The following is a 22,940-nucleotide window of genomic DNA, read 5'->3' as shown; positions in this document are numbered from 1 at the left end:
AAATTTTCATTTCTACAGAATCTATCAGAGTCCCTAGGAAGGAAACTCTTGTGAGGGGGGATAGAGAACTCTTTTCCTCGTTCACCTTCCACCCATGCGACCTCAGAAATGCCAGCACTATGTCCGTATGAGACTTGGCAATTTGGAAGTTTGACGCCTGAATCAGGATGTCGTCTAAATAAGGGGCCACTGCTATGCCCCGTGGCCTTAGGACCGCCATGTATTGACCCTCCTGGATCATAGGTAGGATGGTACGAATAGTCTCCATCTTGAATGATGGAACTCTGAGGAATTTGTTTAAGATCTTTAGATCCAAAATTGGTCTGAAGGTTCCCTCTTTTTTGGGAACCACAAACAGATTTGAGTAAAATCCCTGTCCCTGTTCCTCCTTTGGGACTGGATGGATCACTCCCATAACTAGGAGGTCTTGTACACGGTGTAAGAATGCCTCTCTCTTTATCTGGTTTGCAGATAATTGTGAAAGGTGAAATCTCCCTTTTGGGGGGGGAAGCCTTGAAGTCCAGAAGATATCCCTGGGATATAATTTCCAACGCCCAGGGATCCTGGACATCTCTTGCCCACGCCAAGGCGAAGAGCGAAAGTCTGCCCCCTACTAGATCCGTTACCGGATAGGGGGCCGTTCCTTCATGCTGTCTTAGAGGCAGCAGCAGGCTTTTTGGCCTGCTTACCCTTGTTTCAGGTCTGGTTAGGTCTCCAGACCGTCTTGGACTGAGCAAAAATTCCCTCTTGTTTTGCATTAGAGGAAGTTGATGCCGCACTTGCCTTGAAGTTTCGAAAGCCACGAAAATTAGACTGTTTGGCCCTTGGTTTGGACCTATCCTGAGGAAGGGCATGACCTTTTCCTCCAGTGATATCAGCAATAATCTCCTTCAAACCAGGCCCGAATAGGGTCTGCCTCTTGAAGGGAATGTTAAGCAGCTTCGATTTTGAAGTAACGTCAGCTGACCATGATTTAAGCCATAGCGCTCTGCGCGCCTGGATAGCAAAACCAGAATTCTTAGCCATTAGTTTAGTCAAATGAACAATGGCATCAGAAACAAAAGAATTGGCTAGCTTAAGTGCTCTAAGCTTGTCAAGTATTTCATCCAATGGAGTCGCTACCTGTAAAGCCTCTTCCAGAGACTCAAACCAGAACGCCGCAGCAGCAGTGACAGGCGCAATGCATGCAAGGGGCTGTAGGATAAAACCTTGTTGAATAAACTTTTTTTAAGGTAACCCTCTAACTTTTTATCCATTGGATCTAAGAAAGCACAACTGTCCTCGACAGGGATAGTAGTACGCTTTGCTAGAGTAGAAACTGCTCCCTCCACCTTAGGAACTGTCTGCCATAAGTCCCGTGTGGTGGCGTCTATTGGAAACATTTTTCTAAAAACAGGAGGGGGAGAGAACGGCACACCTGGTCTATCCCATTCCTTAGTAATAATTTCTGTAAACCTTTCAGGTATTGGAAAAACATCAGTACACACCGGCACTGCATAGTATTTATCCAGTCTACACAATTTCTCTGGCACTGCAATTGTATCACCGTCATTCAGAGCAGCAAAAACCTCCCTGAGTAACACGCGGAGGTGTTCAAGCTTAAATTTAAATGTAGAAATATCAGAATCAGGTTACATCATCTTCCCTGAGTCAGAAATATCACCCACAGAAAGAAGCTCTCCTTCTTCAGCTTCTGCATATTGTGAGGCAGTATCAGACATAGTTCTTAAAGCGTCAGTATGCTCTGTATTTTGTCTAACTCCAGAGCTATCTCGCTTTCCTCTAAATACAGGTAGTCTGGCTAATACCGCTGACAGTGTATTATCCATGACTGCCGCCATGTCTTGTAAAGTTAACGCTATGGGCACCCTGGATGTACTTGGCGCCATTTGAGCGTGAGTCCCTTGAGCGGGAGTCAAAGGATCTGACACATGGGGAGAGTTAGTCGGCATAACTTCCCCCTCGACAGATTCCTCTGGTGATAAATTTTTTAAAGACAGAATATGATCTTTATTGCTTAAAGTGAAATCAGTACATTTGGTACACATTCTAAGAGGGGGTTCCACCATGGCTTTTAAACATAATGAACAAGGAGTTTCCTCTATGTCAGACATGTTTATACAGACTAGCAAGCTTGGAAAACACTTTAAATCAAGTTAACAAGCAAATATAAAAAACGGTACTGTGCCTTTAAGAGAAACAAATTTTTTCAGAATTTGAAAAACAGTGAAAAAAGGCAGTAAATCAAACAAAATTTTTACAGTGTGTATAATAAGCTAACAGAGCATTGCACCCACTTGCAAATGGATGATTAACCCCTTAGTTCAAAAACCGGATAAAAAAAAACGATAGACGTTTTTTTAACAGTCACACCAAACTGCCACAGCCTTGCTGTGTGCTTACCTTCCCCAACAAACGATTTTGGAAGCCTAAAAGCCTTTAGAGATGTCCTGTAGCATTCAGGGAACTCCTGGATGTCTCAGTCTGTAATAGTTAATGTGCAAAAAAGCGCTAAACTAGGCCCCTCCCACTCAGTAACACAGTGGAAAGCCTCAGGGAACTGTTTCTAGGCAAATTTAAGCCAGCCATGTGGAAAAAAACTAGGCCCCAATAAAGTTTTATCACCAAAGTATATATAAAAACGTTTAAACATGCCAGCAAACGTTTTATATTGTAAATATAAAAGTGTTTTACCTCAGAAAGTAAGCATGATACCAGTCGCTATTAAATCACTGTATTCAGGCTTATCTTACATAAATTTGGTATCAGCAGCATTTTCTAGCCTTCATTTCATCTTCTAGAAAAATATTAACTGCACATACCTCATAGCAGGATAACCTGCACGCCATTCCCCCGCTGAAGTTATCTCTCTCTTCAGACATGTGTGAGAACAGCAATGGATCTTAGTTACAACCTGCTAAGATCATAGAAATCACAGGCAGATTCTTCTTTTTTTCTGCCTGGAATAAAATAGCACAACTCCGGTACTATTTAAAATAATAAACTCTTGATTGAAGCAAAAATAACAGCTACATTTCACCACTTATCTCTTACTACCTCCATGCTTGTTGAGAGTTGTAAGAGAATGACTGGATATGGTAGTGAGGGGAGGAGCTATATAGACAGCTCTGCTGTGGGTGTCCTCTTGCAACTTCCTGTTGGGAATGAGAATATCCCACAAGTAATGGATGATCCGTGGACTGGATACATCTTACAAGAGAAACCTACCACACAGACCTCAGGTTGAATTTCAGGACTGAAGTCTAATCTTTAAGTTGGAGTAACGGAGAGACCTGATACCAAATATTGTGCTACGTTAATAAAGTAGTAATTGTGGGTTATTACAGAGACATTCACATTAGTATACATAAACTGCTTGTTGTAACAAATATGGTTAGCAATTATCACGACACAGTAGTATCTGTGGTTGAGTAATAACTAAATACTGGTAATAAATAATCCTCTGTGGTGACTTATTGTATATTTTACACATTCTGTGCCACAATAAAACAAGACAAAGTATTAAAGCTTACTGTTATTCCAGGTTAATACAGTGATATGGGTTACCACTTCATATAATTTGATTAGTGGGCAGGACCATATGCTAATGACTTTCACAACTTACTAGCAAACACGGTTACTTCTGTCAGAGTGTTTTTCCCAGTATACACGCAACTGGGGTATAACACTGATTCACTATCTATATAGTATCCGACATACACCTACCATCACCTATCAGGTGAACAAGTGGCTATAGTCCATCTACAATAACGGGATACTAACTCACTATATTGGGTTACATTACCAAGTAGCTCCTATAGGGAGTGCCAATTTTTTACTATATCAAACTGCAAGGGATCTATATACTATATCCAGCCCTCAATCTATTTTAATTAACCTTTGGCTCCTAAGTGTGTTTTTAATGTATGTTTTCCAATTTTAACCATGCTCTCAATAAAGGTTAAATTTTATTGTATTTTCTGATTTTGTCAAATTCTAGCTCCATCTGCACAATGTGTGTCTGACCTTCTATATAGTATTCCCTCTGTGGGTAGTACCATGGTTATGTAACCCTGTGAGTGCTATATATGTAGTCTTTCTCAAGAATAGGTTGGTTCAGCCTTTCTTGTCAATTGTTCCAGTACTGAAACATATCAGTAGAGGTAATGGTAGAGGAGTATAATGTCAATCTGTAAAAGGGAGCCAGCAGATGAATCCCTGCGACCAATTTACAGAGAGCCCTAGAATAGATTTCCCATAGGCGAAAACATGGTATCTGGCAATACTCCCTTCACATCCCTCAAACACTGTACTTTGAGAGGATTTGAGCTTCAAAATGCTTTGAAGCGCCTTTAATAGAAGAAATCAAGCACATTTTGCTTCACCACCTCCAAAGGTGGCAAAGTTTGTAAAACTGAGGTATGAGTATTTATAGGCATTTTGAGGTTTGGGAAACTTTGCCCCCTCCTGGTAGGAATGTATATCCCATACGTCACTAGCTCATGGACTCTTGCCACTTACATGAAATTATATATATATATATATATATATATATATATATATATATATATATACACACACATATATACATATATATATATACACATATACACACACACACATACACAGCCTAAATTAGGTACGGATATATTAATTTAATGGTGGGTGGTCCAATGAGCAAAATCAGCTATTTAAGATACAAAAATCACTACCTCCCACCACCGCTGGCAGGTTGATTAATGGTGCTGTCACTTGTTTACATAGCTTTGCTGCACATGATATAGCAGTATTCATATTTTTGGTAAAGGTGGCGATTTCTACAGGCAAAATCTGTTACTTCAAACTACAAAATAAAGGTAAAAGGAGCTATCTGCAAACAATTAAATACACTTTAGCGGGTAAAATAGGTAACTGACAATTTTACAGTACTCCAGTATGAATAATCTGTCATGACCCATAAACTCTTGAACTGGTGTATAAGAAGACAATTATTTTGTTTGCTTTAAACTACAAACAGATGAATGAAAGACGCCTTTATTTATTGAACTTTTATGACAAAAATGTAGGTAAACTGAACTTCAACCACCTTTGTAGGTGATGTTTTTATTTATGAGTTTTAATAACAAAAAGCCACTTAGGACATACCTGTGTTAATGTCTGTACATGGATGATGTTAATTAACCGAAATAAAAAGGACATTCTGGCTGACACCTGAGTCATGTAGGATAGTAGGCGACATTCTGAAAGAACTTCTGCAACTGTGGAAGAATTTTTGTTTTAAAAACAAAATTGCCATAAATTATCCATTTAAAATAAATAAACCATACAATATAGGCAAATACATTACAAGTGAGCTGTATGATTAAGATCACAACTTTAAATTTATAATCTTGCTCGTTCTTTTATTTTGGAAAAAACTGATAAAATGTAGGTGAAGATATTGAGATTCTTCCCTCTCCCTGTTTGTCTTGTGTGTATGTGCTCTAAATATAAACAAAACAAGACATGAGCCTCATGTAGCTTCACAAAGAAACTGATCAATCAATTCCAGGGTGTAGAATTTACATAGCCCAATGCCTGGGAAATTTAGCTTTTCTTTAGCCCTGTGGACAAGATTGGAGTAACAATGCTATCTGTACCACTCATCAAGCAGTGCTGCAATCAGGCTCAGAGCTCTTCACAGTAAGGCCTAGCAGCGCATGAGGCAGCCGTGTGAACAAGAGAAACATCAAACGTGTTAAAGCTAAGGAAGTTCCAGTCCAGGGATCTGATTAGATTATTTTGTGTTAGTACAACTAGATCGGCCTTTATACAAGTACTTTTTTCCCCCCACAATCTTCTAATCCTGCAGCCAGACATAAAAATGCGGTTGTAAGCTCCCTTTAAAAGAAGAGTAAAGTCAAAATTAAAAAAAAAACATGATTCTTACAGAGCGGCCAATTTTAAACATCTTTTCTATTCACTTCTTACATCAAATTTGCATCTTTATATTGGTATCCCTTTTAAAGGAATAGGCTCATAAGCAGCAATGCACTAGTGGGAGCTAGTAGCCAATAATGAGCAGCTAGCATTGCTGCTCATAAAACTACCTAGGCATAGTCTTCAACAAAGGATACCAAGAAAATGTAGCAAATTTAACAACAAAAGTAAATTGAAAAGCTGTTTAAAATTGCATGCTCCAAAATCTTGAAATTGTCATTTTAATAGGTCCATTAAAATAGCTCGCAGAAGTCTTAAACTGCATTTCCTCCCAATAAGTACACCCTTCTTTTTACGGAGCTTTAATTTAACGGTTTATATAGAAATTATTTGTAAACGCACACATACAGTATCTCACTAAAGTGAGTACACCCGTCACATTTTTGTAAATATTTTATTATATCTTTTCATGTGACAACAATGAAGAAATGACACTTTGCTACAATGTAAAGTAGTGAGCGTACAGCCTGTATAACCATGTAAATTTGCTGTCCCCTCAAAATAACTCAACCCACAGCCACTAATGTCTAAACCTTTGGCAACAAAAATGAGAACACCCTTAAGTGGAAATGTAAAAATTTGGCCCAATTAGCCATTTTCCCTCCCCGGTGTCATGTGACTCTTTAGTGTTACAAGGTCTCAGGTGTGAATGGGGAGCTGGTGTATTAAATTTGGTGTTATCGCTCTCACACTCTCTCATACTGGTCACTGGAAGTTCAACATGGCACCTCATGGCAAATAACTCTCTAAAGATCTGAAAAAACAGAATTTATGTTTACCTGATAAATTACTTTCTCCAACGGTGTGTCCGGTCCACGGCGTCATCCTTACTTGTGGGATATTCTCTTCCCCAACAGGAAATGGCAAAGAGCCCAGCAAAGCTGGTCACATGATCCCTCCTAGGCTCCGCCTACCCCAGTCATTCGACCGACGTTAAGGAGGAATATTTGCATAGGAGAAACCATATGGTACCGTGGTGACTGTAGTTAAAGAAAATAAATCATCAGACCTGATTAAAAAAACCAGGGCGGGCCGTGGACCGGACACACCGTTGGAGAAAGTAATTTATCAGGTAAACATAAATTCTGTTTTCTCCAACATAGGTGTGTCCGGTCCACGGCGTCATCCTTACTTGTGGGAACCAATACCAAAGCTTTAGGACACGGATGAAGGGAGGGAGCAAATCAGGTCACCTAAATGGAAGGCACCACGGCTTGCAAAACCTTTCTCCCAAAAATAGCCTCAGAAGAAGCAAAAGTATCAAACTTGTAAAATTTGGTAAAAGTGTGCAGTGAAGACCAAGTCGCTGCCCTACATATCTGATCAACAGAAGCCTCGTTCTTGAAGGCCCATGTGGAAGCCACAGCCCTAGTGGAATGAGCTGTGATTCTTTCGGGAGGCTGCCGTCCGGCAGTCTCGTAAGCCAATCTGATGATGCTTTTAATCCAAAAAGAGAGAGAGGTAGAAGTTGCTTTTTGACCTCTCCTTTTACCGGAATAAACAACAAACAAGGAAGATGTTTGTCTAAAATCCTTTGTAGCATCTAAATAGAATTTTAGAGCGCGAACAACATCCAAATTGTGCAACAAACGTTCCTTCTTTGAAACTGGTTTCGGACACAGAGAAGGTACGATAATCTCCTGGTTAATGTTTTTGTTAGAAACAACTTTTGGAAGAAAACCAGGTTTAGTACGTAAAACCACCTTATCTGCATGGAACACCAGATAAGGAGGAGAACACTGCAGAGCAGATAATTCTGAAACTCTTCTAGCAGAAGAAATTGCAACTAAAAACAAAACTTTCCAAGATAATAACTTAATATCAACGGAATGCAAGGGTTCAAACGGAACCCCCTGAAGAACTGAAAGAACTAAATTGAGACTCCAAGGAGGAGTCAAAGGTTTGTAAACAGGCTTAATTCTAACCAGAGCCTGAACAAAGGCTTGAACATCTGGCACAGCGGCCAGCTTTTTGTGAAGTAACACAGACAAGGCAGAAATCTGTCCCTTCAGGGAACTTGCAGATAATCCTTTTTCCAATCCTTCTTGAAGGAAGGATAGAATCCTAGGAATCCTAACCTTGTCCCAAGGGAATCCTTTAGATTCACCCCAACAGATATATTTTTTCCAAATTTTGTGGTAAATCTTTCTAGTTACAGGCTTTCTGGCCTGAACAAGAGTATCGATAACAGAATCTGAGAATCCTCGCTTCGATAAGATCAAGCGTTCAATCTCCAAGCAGTCAGCTGGAGTGAAACCAGATTCGGATGTTCGAACGGACCCTGAACAAGAAGGTCTCGTCTCAAAGGTAGCTTCCAAGGAGGAGCCGATGACATATTCACCAGATCTGCGTACCAAGTCCTGCGTGGCCACGCAGGAGCTATCAAGATCACCGACGCCCTCTCCTGATTGATCCTGGCTACCAGCCTGGGGATGAGAGGAAACGGCGGGAACACATAAGCTAGTTTGAAGGTCCAAGGTGCTACTAGTGCATCCACTAGAGCCGCCTTGGGATCCCTGGATCTGGACCCGTAGCAAGGAACTTTGAAGTTCTGACGAGAGGCCATCAGATCCATGTCTGGAATGCCCCACAGCTGAGTGAGTTGGGCAAAGATTTCCGGATGGAGTTCCCACTCCCCCGGATGCAATGTCTGACGACTCAGAAAATCCGCTTCCCAATTTTCCACTCCTGGGATGTGGATTGCAGACAGGTGGCAGGAGTGAGTCTCCGCCCATAGAATGATTTTGGTCACTTCTTCCATCGCCAGGGAACTCCTTGTTCCCCCCTGATGGTTGATGTACGCAACAGTCGTCATGTTGTCTGATTGAAACCGTATGAACTTGGCCCTCGCTAGCTGAGGCCAAGCCTTGAGAGCATTGAATATCGCTCTCAGTTCCAGAATATTTATCGGTAGAAGAGATTCTTCCCGAGACCAAAGACCCTGAGCTTTCAGGGATCCCCAGACCGCGCCCCAGCCCATCAGACTGGCGTCGGTCGTGACAATGACCCACTCTGGTCTGCGGAATGTCATCCCTCGTGACAGGTTGTCCAGGGACAGCCACCAACGGAGTGAGTCTCTGGTCCTCTGATTTACTTGTATCTTCGGAGACAAGTCTGTATAGTCCCCATTCCACTGACTGAGCATGCACAGTTGTAATGGTCTTAGATGAATGCGTGCAAAAGGAACTATGTCCATTGCCGCTACCATCAACCCGATCACTTCCATGCACTGAGCTATGGAAGGAAGAGGAACGGAATGGAGTATCCGACAAGAGTCTAGAAGTTTTGTTTTTCTGGCCTCTGTCAGAAAAATCCTCATTTCTAAGGAGTCTATTATTGTTCCCAAGAAGGGAACCCTTGTTGACGGAGATAGAGAACTCTTTTCCACGTTCACTTTCCATCCGTGAGATCTGAGAAAGGCCAGGACAATGTCCGTGTGAGCCTTTGCTTGAGGAAGGGACGACGCTTGAATCAGAATGTCGTCCAAGTAAGGTACTACAGCAATGCCCCTTGGTCTTAGCACAGCTAGAAGGGACCCTAGTACCTTTGTGAAAATCCTTGGAGCAGTGGCTAATCCGAAAGGAAGCGCCACGAACTGGTAATGTTTGTCCAGGAATGCGAACCTCAGGAACCGATGATGTTCCTTGTGGATAGGAATATGTAGATACGCATCCTTTAAATCCACCGTGGTCATGAATTGACCTTCCTGGATGGAAGGAAGAATAGTTCGAATGGTTTCCATCTTGAACGATGGAACCTTGAGAAACTTGTTTAAGATCTTGAGATCTAAGATTGGTCTGAACGTTCCCTCTTTTTTGGGAACTATAAACAGATTGGAGTAGAACCCCATCCCTTGTTCTCTTAATGGAACGGGATGAATCACTCCCATTTTTAACAGGTCTTCTACACAATGTAAGAATGCCTGTCTTTTTATGTGGTCTGAAGACAACTGAGACCTGTGGAACCTCCCCCTTGGGGGAAGTCCCTTGAATTCCAGAAGATAACCTTGGGAGACTATTTCTAGCGCCCAAGGATCCAGAACATCTCTTGCCCAAGCCTGAGCGAAGAGAGAGAGTCTGCCCCCCACCAGATCCGGTCCCGGATCGGGGGCCAACATTTCATGCTGTCTTGGTAGCAGTGGCAGGTTTCTTGGCCTGCTTTCCCTTGTTCCAGCCTTGCATTGGTCTCCAAGCTGGCTTGGCTTGAGAAGTATTACCCTCTTGCTTAGAGGACGTAGCACTTTGGGCTGGTCCGTTTCTACGAAAGGGACGAAAATTAGGTTTATTTTTTGCCTTGAAAGGCCGATCCTGAGGAAGGGCGTGGCCCTTACCCCCAGTGATATCCGAGATAATCTCTTTCAAGTCAGGGCCAAACAGCGTTTTCCCCTTGAAAGGAATGTTAAGTAGTTTGTTCTTGGAAGACGCATCAGCCGACCAAGATTTCAACCAAAGCGCTCTGCGCGCCACAATAGCAAACCCAGAATTCTTAGCCGCTAACCTAGCCAATTGCAAAGTGGCGTCTAGGGTGAAAGAATTAGCCAATTTGAGAGCATTGATTCTGTCCATAATCTCCTCATAAGGAGGAGAATCACTGTCGACCGCCTTTATCAGCTCATCGAACCAGAAACATGCGGCTGTAGCGACAGGGACAATGCATGAAATTGGTTGTAGAAGGTAACCCTGCTGAACAAACATCTTTTTAAGCAAACCTTCTAATTTTTTATCCATAGGATCTTTGAAAGCACAACTATCCTCTATGGGTATAGTGGTGCGTTTGTTTAAAGTGGAAACCGCTCCCTCGACCTTGGGGACTGTCTGCCATAAGTCCTTTCTGGGGTCGACCATAGGAAACAATTTTTAAAATATGGGGGGAGGGACGAAAGGAATACCGGGCCTTTCCCATTCTTTATTAACAATGTCCGCCACCCGCTTGGGTATAGGAAAAGCTTCTGGGAGCCCCGGCACCTCTAGGAACTTGTCCATTTTACATAGTTTCTCTGGGATGACCAACTTGTCACAATCATCCAGAGTGGATAATACCTCCTTAAGCAGAATGCGGAGATGTTCCAACTTAAATTTAAATGCAATCACATCAGGTTCAGCTTGTTGAGAAATGTTCCCTGAATCAGTAATTTCTCCCTCAGACAAAACCTCCCTGGCCCCATCAGACTGAGTTAGGGGCCCTTCAGAAATATTAATATCAGCGTCGTCATGCTCTTCAGTATCTAAAACAGAGCAGTCGCGCTTACGCTGATAAGTGTTCATTTTGGCTAAAATGTTTTTGACAGAATTATCCATTACAGCCGTTAATTGTTGCATAGTAAGGAGTATTGGCGCGCTAGATGTACTAGGGGCCTCCTGAGTGGGCAAGACTCGTGTAGACGAAGGAGGGAATGATGCAGTACCATGCTTACTCCCCTCACTTGAGGAATCATCTTGGGCATCATTGTCATTGTCACATAAATCACATTTATTTAAATGAATAGGAATTCTGGCTTCCCCACATTCAGAACACAGTCTATCTGGTAGTTCAGACATGTTAAACAGGCATAAACTTGATAACAAGTACAAAAAACGTTTTAAAATAAAACCGTTACTGTCACTTTAAATTTTAAACTGAACACACTTTATTACTGCAAATGCGAAAAAACATGAAGGAATTGTTCAAAATTTACCAAATTTTCACCACAGTGTCTTAAAGCCTTAAAAGTATTGCACACCAAATTTGGAAGCTTTAACCCTTAAAATAACGGAACCGGAGCCGTTTTGAACTTTAACCCCTTTACAGTCCCTGGTATCTGCTTTGCTGAGACCCAACCAAGCCCCAAGGGGAATACGATACCAAATGACGCCTTCAGAAAGTCTTTTCTAAGTATCAGAGCTCCTCTCACATGCGACTGCATGCCATGCCTCTCAAAAACAAGTGCGCAACACCGGCGCGAAAATGAGGCTCTGCCTATGCTTTGGGAAAGCCCCTAAAGAATAAGGTGTCTAAAACAGTGCCTGCCGATATTATTATATCAAAATACCCAGATAAAATGATTCCTCAAGGCTAAATATGTGTTAATAATCAATCGATTTAGCCCAAAAAAAGTCTACAGTCTTAATAAGCCCTTTTTGAAGCCCTTATTTACAATCGTAATAAACATGGCTTACCGGATCCCAGAGGGAAAATGACAGCTTCCAGCATTACATCGTCTTGTTAGAATGTGTCATACCTCAAGCAGCAAGAGACTGCTCACTGTTCCCCCAACTGAAGTTAATTGCTCTCAACAGTCCTGTGTGGAACAGCCATGGATTTTAGTGACGGTTGCTAAAATCATTTTCCTCATACAAACAGAAATCTTCATCTCTTTTCTGTTTCTGAGTAAATAGTACATACCAGCACTATTTCAAAATAACAAACTCTTGATTGAATAATAAAAACTACAGTTAAACACTAAAAAACTCTAAGCCATCTCCGTGGAGATGTTGCCTGTACAACGGCAAAGAGAATGACTGGGGTAGGCGGAGCCTAGGAGGGATCATGTGACCAGCTTTGCTGGGCTCTTTGCCATTTCCTGTTGGGGAAGAGAATATCCCACAAGTAAGGATGACGCCGTGGACCGGACACACCTATGTTGGAGAAAAAGAATTGTTGCTCTACATAAAGATGGCCTAGGCTATAAGAAGATTGACAAGACCCTGAAACTGAGCTGCAGCACGGTGGGCAAGACCATACAGTGGTTTCCCAGGACAGGTCCCACTCAGAACAGGTCTCGTCATGGTCAACCAAAAAAGTTGAGTGCACGTGCTCAGCTTCATATCCAGAGGTCGTCTTTGGGAAATAGATGTATGAGTGCTGCCAGCATTGCTGCAGAGGTTGAAGGGGAGGGGGTCAGCCTACCAGTGCTCAGGCAATACACCACACACTGCATCAAATTGGTCTGCATGGCTGTCGCCCCAGAAGGAAGCCTCTTCTAAAGATGATGCACAATAAAGCCCGCAAAAAGTTTGCTTAAGACAAGCAGACAAAGGACATGGATTACTGGAACCATTTCCTGTGGTCCGATGAGCCCAAGATAAATTTATTTGGTTCAGATAGTGTCAAGCGTGTATGGCAGCAACCAGGTGAGGAGTACAAAGACAAGTGTGTCTTGCCTACAGTCAAGCATGGTGGTGGGAGTGTCATGGTCTGGGCCTGCATGAGTGCTGCTGACACAGGGGAGCTACAGTTCATTGAGGGAACCATGAATGCGAACATATACTATGACATACTAAAGCAGAGCATGATCCCCTACCTTTAGATACTGGGCCGCAGGGCAGTATTCCAACATAACGACCCCAAACACACCTCCAAGACGACCACTGTCTTGCTAAAGAAGCGGAGGGTAAAGGTGATGGACAGGCCAAGCATGTCTCCAGACTTAAACCCTATTGAGCATCTTTGAGGCATCCTCAATCGGAAGGTGGGGAAGCGCAAGGTCTCCAACATCCACCAGCTCAGTGATGTCGTCAGGGAGAAGTGGAAGAGGACTCCAGTGGCAACCTGTGAAGCTCTGCTGTACACCATGCACAAGAGGGTTAAGGCAGTGCTGGAAAATAATGATGGCCACACAAAATAGACATTTTGGGCCCAATTTGGACATTTCCACTTAGGGGTGTACTCACTTTTGTTGCCAACGGTTTAGACATTAATGGTTGTGTGTTGAGTTATTTTGAGGGGACAGCAAATTTACTCTGATAACAGAATTTATGCTTACCTGATAAATTACTTTCTCCAACGGTGTGTCCGGTCCACGGCGTCATCCTTACTTGTGGGATATTCTCTTCCCGAACAGGAAATGGCAAAGAGCCCAGCAAAGCTGGTCACATGATCCCTCCTAGGCTCCGCCTACCCCAGTCATTCGACCGACGTACAGGAGGAAATATGCATAGGAGAAACCATATGATACCGTGGTGACTGTAGTTAGAGAAAATAATTCATCAGACCTGATTAAAAAAACCAGGGCGGGCCGTGGACCGGACACACCCGTGGAGAAAGTAATTTATCAGGTAAGCATAAATTCTGTTTTCTCCAACATAGGTGTGTCCGGTCCACGGCGTCATCCTTACTTGTGGGAACCAATACCAAAGCTTTAGGACACGGATGAAGGGAGGGAGCAAATCAAGTCACCTAAATGGAATGCACCACGGCTTGCAAAACCTTTCTCCCAAAAATAGCCTCTGAAGAAGCAAAAGTATCAAATTTGTAAAATTTGGCAAAAGTGTGCAGTGAAGACCAAGTCGCTGCCTTACATATCTGGTCAACAGAAGCCTCGTTCTTGAAGGCCCATGTGGAAGCCACAGCCCTAGTGGAATGAGCTGTGATTCTTTCAGGAGGCTGCCGTCCGGCAGTCTCATAAGCCAATCGGATAATGCTTTTAAGCCAAAAAGAAAGAGGTAGAAGTTGCTTTTTGACCTCTCCTTTTACCAGAATAAACAACAAACAAAGAAGATGTTTGTCTGAAATCTTTAGTAGCCTCTAAATAGAATTTTAGAGCACGGACTACGTCCAAATTGTGTAACAAACGTTCCTTCTTTGAAACTGGATTCGGACACAAAGAAGGTACAACAATCTCCTGGTTAATATTTTTGTTGGAAACAACTTTCGGAAGAAAATCAGGCTTAGTACGCAAAACCACCTTATCTGCATGGAACACCAGATAGGGCGGAGAACACTGCAGAGCAGATAACTCAGAAACTCTTCTAGCAGAAGAAATTGCAACCAAAAACAAAACTTTCCAAGACAATAACTTAATATCTACGGAATGTAAGGGTTCAAACGGAACCCCTTGAAGAACTGAAAGAACTACATTAAGACTCGAGGGAGGAGTCAAAGGTCTGTAAACAGGCTTGATTCTAACCAGAGCTTGAACGTCTGGCACAGCTGCCAGCCTTTTGTGAAGTAAAACAGATAAAGCAGAGATCTGTCCCTTCAGAGAACTTGCAGATAATCCTTTCTCCAAACCTTCTTGCAGAAAGGATAGAATCTTAGGAATTTTTATCTTGTTCCATGGGAATCCTTTAGATTCACACCAACAGATATATTTTTTCCATATTTTATGGTAAATCTTTCTAGTTACAGGCTTTTTAGCCTGAATAAGAGTATCTATTACGGAATCTGAAAACCCACGCTTTGATAAAATCAAGCGTTCAATCTCCAAGCAGTCAGTTGGAGGGAAACCAGATTCGGATGTTCGAATGGACCTTGAACAAGAAGGTCCTGTCTCAAAGGTAGCTTCCATGGTGGAGCCGATGACATATTCACCAGGTCTGCATACCAAGTCCTGCGTGGCCACGCAGGAGCTATCAAGATCACCGAAGCCCTCTCCTGATTGATCCTGGCTACCAGCCTGGGAATGAGAGGAAACGGTGGGAATACATAAGCTAGGTTGAAGGTCCAAGGTGCTACTAGTGCATCCACTAGAGTCGCCTTGGGATCCCTGGATCTGGACCCGTAACAAGGAACCTTGAAGTTCTGACGAGACGCCATCAGATCCATGTCTGGAATGCCCCATAATTGAGTTATTTGGGCAAAGATTTCCGGATGGAGTTCCCACTCCCCCGGATGGAAGGTCTGACTTCCCAATTTTCCACTCCTGGGATGTGGATTGCAGACAAGTGGCAGGAGTGATCCTCCGCCCATTGAATTATCTTGGTCACTTCCTCCATCGCCAGGGAACTCCTTGTTCCCCCCTGATGGTTGATATATGCAACAGTCGTCATGTTGTCTGATTGAAACCTTATGAATTTGGCCTTTGCTAGATGAGGCCAAGCTTTGAGAGCATTGAATATCGCTCTCAGTTCCAGAATGTTTATCGGGAGAAGAGATTCTTCCCGAGACCATAGACCCTGAGCTTTCAGGGGTTCCCAGACCGCGCCCCAGCCCACCAGACTGGCGTCGGTCGTGACAATGACCCACTCTGGTCTGCGGAAGCTCAATCCCTGTGACAGGTTGTCCAGGATCAGCCACCAACGGAGTGAATCTCTGGTCCTTTGATCTACTTGAATCGTCGGAGACAAGTCTGTATAATCCCCATTCCACTGTCTGAGCATGCACAGTTGTAATGGTCTTAGATGAATTCGTGCAAAAGGAACTATGTCCATTGCTGCAACCATCAATCCTATTACTTCCATGCACTGCGCTATGGAAGGATGAAGAACAGAATGAAGTACTTGACAAGAGCTTAGAAGTTTTGATTTTCTGACCTCTGTCAGAAAAATCCTCATTTCTAAGGAGTCTATTATTGTTCCCAAGAAGGGAACTCTTGTTGACGGGGACAGAGAACTTTTTTCTATGTTCACTTTCCATCCGTGAGATCTGAGAAAGGCTAGAACGATGTCCGTATGAGCCTTTGCTTTTGACAGAGACGACGCTTGAATCAGGATGTCGTCCAAGTAAGGTACTACTGCAATGCCCCTTGGTCTTAGAACTGCTAGAAGGGACCCTAGTACCTTTGTGAAAATTCTCGGAGCAGTGGCTAATCCGAATGGAAGTGCCACAAACTGGTAATGCTTGTCCAGAAAAGCGAACCTTAGGAACTGATGATGTTCCTTGTGGATAGGAATATGTAGGTACGCATCCTTTAAATCCACCGTGGTCATAAATTGACCTTCCTGGATGGTAGGAAGGATCGTTCGAATGGTTTCCATTTTGAACGATGGAACCCTGAGAAATTTGTTTAGGATCTTGAGATCTAAAATTGGTCTGAATGTTCCCTCTTTTTTGGGAACTATGAACAGGTTGGAGTAAAACCCCATCCCTTGTTCTCCTATTGGAACTGGATGAATTACTCCCATCTTTAACAGGTCTTCTACACAATGTAAGAATGCCTGTCTTTTTATTTGGTTTGAAGATAATTGAGACCTGTGGAACCTTCCCCTTGGGGGTAGTTCCTTGAATTCCAGGAGATAACCTTGAGAAACTATTTCTAGTGCCCAAGGATCCTGAACATCTCTTGCCCAAGCCTGAGCAAAGAGAGAAAGTCTGCCCCCACCAGATCCGGTCCCGGATCGGGGGCCATCCCTTCATGCTGTTTTGGTAGCTGTGGCAGGCTTCTTGGCCTGCTTACCCTTGTTCCAGCCTTGCATCGGTCTCCAGGCTGGTTTGGGTTGAGAAGTATTACCCTCTTGCTTAGAGGATGTAGAATTAGAGGCTGGTCCGTTTCTGCGAAAGGGACGAAAATTAGGCTTATTTTTAGCCTTAAAGGACCTATCCTGAGGAAGGGCGTGGCCCTTTCCCCCAGTGATGTCTGAAATAATCTCTTTCAAATCAGGACCAAACAGTGTTTTACCCTTGAAAGGGATGTTAAGCAATTTTGTCTTGGAAGACACATCCGCTGACCAAGACTTTAGCCAAAGCGCTCTGCGCGCCACGATAGCAAACCCTGAATTTTTCGCCGCTAATCTAGCTAATTGCAAAGCGGCATCTAAAATAAAAGAGTTAGCCAATTTAAGTGCTTGAACTCTGTCCATAACCTCCTCATACGAAGATTCTTTATTGAGCGACTTTCCTAGTTCTTCGAACCAGAAACACGCTGCTGTAGTGACAGGAACAATGCATGAAATTGGTTGTAGAAGATAACCTTGCTGAACAAACATCTTTTTAAGCAAACCCTCTAATTTTTTATCCATAGGATCTTTGAAAGCACAACTATCTTCTATAGGAATAGTAGTGCGTTTGTTTAGAGTTGAAACCGCCCCCTCGACCTTGGGGACTGTCTGCCATAAGTCCTTTCTGGGGTCAACTATAGGAAATAATTTCTTAAATATAGGGGGAGGAACAAAAGGTATGCCGGGCCTTTCCCACTCCTTATTTACTATGTCCGCCACCCGCTTGGGTATAGGAAAAGCTTCGGGGGGCACCGGAACCTCTAGGAACTTGTCCATGTTACATAATTTCTCTGGAATGACCAAATTGTCACAATCATCCAGAGTAGATAATACCTCCTTAAGCAGTGCGCGGAGATGTTCTAGTTTAAATTTAAATGTTACAACATCAGGTTCAGCTTGTTGAGAAATTTTTCCTGAATCTGAAATTTCTCCCTCAGACAAAACCTCCCTCCTGGCCATTTCAGATTGGTGTGAGGGTATGTCAGAACAGTTATCATCAGCGTCCTCTTGCTCTTCAGTGTTTAAAACAGGGCAATCGCGCTTTCTCTGATAAGTAGGCATTTTGGATAAAATGTTAGCAATAGAATTATCCATTACAGCCGTTAATTGTTGCATGGTAATAAGTATGGGCGCACTAGATGTACTAGGGTCCTCTTGTGTGGGCAAAACTGGTGTAGACACAGAAGGGGATGATGCAGTACCATGCTTACTCCCCTCATTTGAGTTATCATCTTGGGCAATATCAGTATCTGTGGCATCATTGTCCCTACTTTTTTTGGACACTATGTCACAATCATCACATATATTTAAATGGGGAGAAACCTTGGCTTTCATACATATAGAACATCGCTTATCTGATGGTTCAGACATGTTAAACAGGTTTAAACTTGTCAACAAAGCACAAAAAAAGTTTTAAAATAAAACCGTTACTGTCACTTTAAATTTTAAACTGAACACACTTTATTACTGAATATGTGAAAAAGTATGAAGGAATTGTTCAAAATTCACCAAATTTTCACCACAGTGTCATAAAGCCTTAAAAGTATTGCACACCAAATTTGAAAGCTTTAACCCTTAAAATAACGGAACCGGAGCCGTTTTTACATTTAACCCCTATACAGTCCCAGGTATCTGCTTTGCTGAGACCCAACCAAGCCCAGAGGGGAATACGATACCAAATGACGCCTTCTATAAGCTTTTTCAGTGGTTCTTAGCTCCTCACACATGCATCTGCATGCCTTGCTCTCCAAAAACAACTGCGCATTAGTGGCGCGAAAATGAGGCTCTGCCTATGACTAGAAAAGGCCCCCATCTGAAAAAGGTGTCCAATACAGTGCCTGCCGTTTTTTTTAAAACAATCCCCAAGATTATAATAACTATAAGAGTTATAATCTGCCAAATATGCTTAGTAAAGTAATCGTTTTAGCCCAGAAAAATGTCTACCAGTTTTATAAGCCCTTATGAAGCCCTTTATTCTTTTACTTAAACTAAGAAAATGGCTTACCGGTCCCCATAGGGAAAATGACAGCCTTCCAGCATTACAAAGTCTTGTTAGAAATGTGGCCAGTCATACCTCAAGCAGAAAAGTCTGCAAACTGTTTCCCCCAACTGAAGTTACTTCATCTCAACAGTCCTGTGTGGAAACAGCAATCGATTTTAGTAACGTTTGCTAAAATCATCTTCCTCTTACAAACAGAAATCTTGATCTCTTTTCTGTTTCAGAGTAAATAGTACATACCAGCACTATTTTAAAATAACAAACACTTGATTGAAGGATAAAAACTACATTTAAACACCAAAAAACTCTTAGCCATCTCCGTGGAGATGTTGCCTGTGCAACGGCAAAGAGAATGACTGGGGTAGGCGGAGCCTAGGAGGGATCATGTGACCAGCTTTGCTGGGCTCTTTGCCATTTCCTGTTGGGGAAGAGAATATCCCACAAGTAAGGATGACGCCGTGGACCGGACACACCTATGTTGGAGAAATAGAGGCTGTACACTCACTACTTTACATTGTAGCAAAGTGTAATTTCTTCAGTGTTGTTACATGAAAAGAGATAATAAAATATTTACAAAAATGTGAGGGGTGTACTCACTTTTGTGAGATACTGTAAATATATGAAAGTATATTATAGTATACAGTATAAATGAAGGAGCTGTAAAGAGGAGATGATCACAAAATAAAACTTACCTTTTATGTCATCTGATAAGCTCTCAAACCGGTCGAGAGACAGAGCAATACACCGTACCAACATGTTAGAATCCACCAAGGAGCTGTTAATTTGGTTCAGAAAAATCTGAAACTGAGACCAAAGCAAATTTCAGTTTTACCTATCCTTAGAATCCAATGTGATACATTCATTTTAAAACTTATAACAAAATATTTTATTTCAAATCTGTTTTCTGTAGTTATGAAAATTAAAAAAAAAAAAAAAGTGTTTTGCAAATGCTTTTTTACTTTTTGCGAGTTAAATGTAAATTCTAAAGCGAGATTGCATGCTTTAATTTAAGAGAATGCCATTTTTACCTTATTGAGCCTAGATAATTCTTTATTTTCCCTTTGTCAAGTGGCTAATCATACAGGTATAGCCCCAATAAGGGCACAGCCAATGACTTGTGGGTAATGCAACTTCTGCTTCTCATTGACTGACCTGACTTGCCCTGCTTTAACTATGTTTAACAATTTGAAGAGGTTAAACATTGTTAACTAGGGTCACAAATGTAAAAAGGACATACTCTAACAAATGAGAAGATGTAATTTTTGCATTAGAAGGCCCCTTTAAGTATCATTGATATCCACCTACAGCGCTACAGAATTTTGTGGCACTATACAAATAAATAATTCATTACAACCAAAACTGCTTTCTCCTAAGCATTTGCTTAAATTCAGCAATTGTTATTCCGATATATAAAAAGATATGCCATAAAAGCTCACCTTCTCCTCTGTGTTCACATATTTGTTAAACCTTTTAAAAGCATCAATGTTGAATTTCATTAACTCTCCTAGTAGGTCGAAATAACTCTGAAGTACGTCCCGTGACTTGCATTCACTGTCCACTATGCAATAAAGTATATGCTGCAAAAAGTGACACAGATATTAGATCTACATTTATTATAGGGCTGTAATAAAAGTACACTATTGACATTACTGTGTTTTTAACCCCAACAAAAAGTTTAAACACACTGTTGAAGTGCTGCTCAAGACCCATGGAACAGTGCTGGTCCAGAGGTACCCTATTCTTCAGTGTTGGCTAATACTGCAAGAGTTTGTCCCTGGGTATTTTGGGGGCTCTGTGAACTTTTTTTTATTATCTTTGGGTGGAAGCCTTTGTACCTTTTTTTAGTGATTTTAAAAGGACCAGCAACTGAGGAGGTAAAACAGACTTCATCACTACTGCAAAGAACTGTAAAAATGCCTTCTCTTCAAAAAATAAAAAAAAATAAAAAGCTCTATAGAACTATTTGATCATTCTGATGACTAGACTTAATACCCCCTACACAGTGGATACAGACTCTTTACACAGTGAAAGCATCCTCCTGCACTGCCTGCTTACCCTGTGAAATCTTTCCCAGAGCTCACAGAAAACACATCAAATATTCATGCTTTACAGATGTCATTTTAAATGCATATACCTGACCCTGTATATAAATGTGACTAAGCTTCACATGTACATCAGAATGCCTTATGAAGGAACCCATGTCCTGAAAGCTTGCAATTGTACCCACTATTAGTTAGCTAATAAAGGTATCACCAGAATATTGCTTTGTCACATTAAGGTAATCTAGGCCATTTACCTCTAGAAGGCCTCTTTTCAGAAGAAACATCTGGTCAGCATAGGATGTAACCCCACGGAGGAAACTTTCTACAGCCCGGGCCTGCCAAAACCTGCATCAGGATAGGACAAATTTGCAGGAAGGAGAAAAAAAAAAGATTAAGTGTATACATCAGCAATATGTTGAATACTAAAGTTGCCTCTTAAGTTATTAAATATGTATTTCCATCAACATATTAATAGAAAGCTTTTGACACTTAAACCACTTCACAGACCTTGGAAGCGTGGAAAACAAAATTTATGCTTACCTGATAAATATATTTCTTTCTTGACACGGTGAGTCCACGGATCATCTCTAATTACTATTGGGAATATCATTTCTGCCCAGAAGGCACCACTGCTTGAAGAACCTTTCTCCCAAAAGAAGCCTCAGTCGAGGCAAAAGCATCAAATTTATAGAACTTGAAAAGTGAAAGTGTGTAGAGAGGACCAAGTTGCAGCCTTGCAAATCAGTTCCACAGAAGCTTCATTTTTGAATGCCCAGGAAGAGAAAACAGCCCTCGTAGAATGAGCCGTGACTCTCTAAAGATTCATAGGCCAAGCGAATGATACTCTTCAGCCACAAGGAAAGAGAAGTAGCCGTAGCTGTCTAACCATTACGTTTCTCAGAAAACAACAAATAGAGACGAGGACTGGCGAAAATCCTTAGACGCCTGTAAATAGTATTTCAACACACGCACCACATCTAGGTTGTGCAGCAGATGTTCCTTATGAGAAGGGGGGTTAGGACACAAAGAAGGAACAACAATTTCTTGATTCATGTTCCTATCTGAAAGCACCTTAGAAAGGAACCTCAACTTAGTACGCAGAACTACCTTATCAGAATGAAAAATAAGGTAAGGGAATTCACACCGCAACGCCGAGAGTTGCAACAAGAAACACAACTTTCCAAGATAACAACTTAATATCTGAGGAATGCATAGGCTCAAACTGAGCCTGCTGAAGAACTTTAAGAACAAGGTTAAGACTCCAGGGAGAAGTAACAGGTTTGAACAAAGGCCTGATTCTGTTCAAGGCCTGACAGAAAGATTGCCCGTCTGGTACATCCGTCAGACGTTTATGGAACAAAAAATAGACAAGGCAGATATTTGACCGTTCAAAGTACTCGCAGATAAACCCTTCTCCAGACCCTCCTGGAGAAAAGACAAAATTCTAGGAATCCGAACTCTACTCTAAGCGTAGCCTCTAAATTCAAACCAATGCAGATATTTACGCCATATCTTATGGTAAATCTTTCTCGTCACAGGTTTACAAGCCTGAAACATGGTCTCAATGAAAAACTATGCTTAGATAAAATTAAGCGTTCAATCTCCAAGCAGTCAGCTTCAGAGAAACAAGATTTGGATGAAGGAAGGGCCCTTGAAGTAGAAGGTCTTTCTGCAGTGTGAGTCTACAAGGTGGGAGAGATGACATCTCCACTAGGTCTGCATACCAGATCCTGCGAGGCCACGCCGGTGCAATGAGGATCACAGACGCCCTCTTCTGCTTGATTCGAG

The 22,940-nt window shown here is 42.0% G+C and overlaps 1 protein-coding gene across 1 annotated transcript in view; it reads right to left on the bottom strand.

The window, feature by feature from the left end:
- TRPC4AP (transient receptor potential cation channel subfamily C member 4 associated protein) overlaps positions 1-22,940 on the bottom strand; it is a 288,555-nt gene that overhangs the window by 21,687 nt on the left and 243,928 nt on the right. The window contains exons 15-18 of the mRNA XM_053696832.1: positions 21,407-21,497; positions 20,547-20,687; positions 19,803-19,914; positions 5,146-5,258 (exon numbers count right to left, since the gene is read on the bottom strand). Of these exons, the coding sequence (XP_053552807.1) occupies positions 5,146-5,258; positions 19,803-19,914; positions 20,547-20,687; positions 21,407-21,497 (457 nt within the window). The remainder of the gene's footprint in view (positions 1-5,145; positions 5,259-19,802; positions 19,915-20,546; positions 20,688-21,406; positions 21,498-22,940) is intronic.

This window comes from Bombina bombina, chromosome 1 (assembly GCF_027579735.1).
Source record: "Bombina bombina isolate aBomBom1 chromosome 1, aBomBom1.pri, whole genome shotgun sequence".
NCBI lineage: Eukaryota > Metazoa > Chordata > Amphibia > Anura > Bombinatoridae > Bombina > Bombina bombina.
Note: the sequence above shows the minus strand (reverse complement) of the source record. Positions and strands in the feature narration are given on the sequence as shown.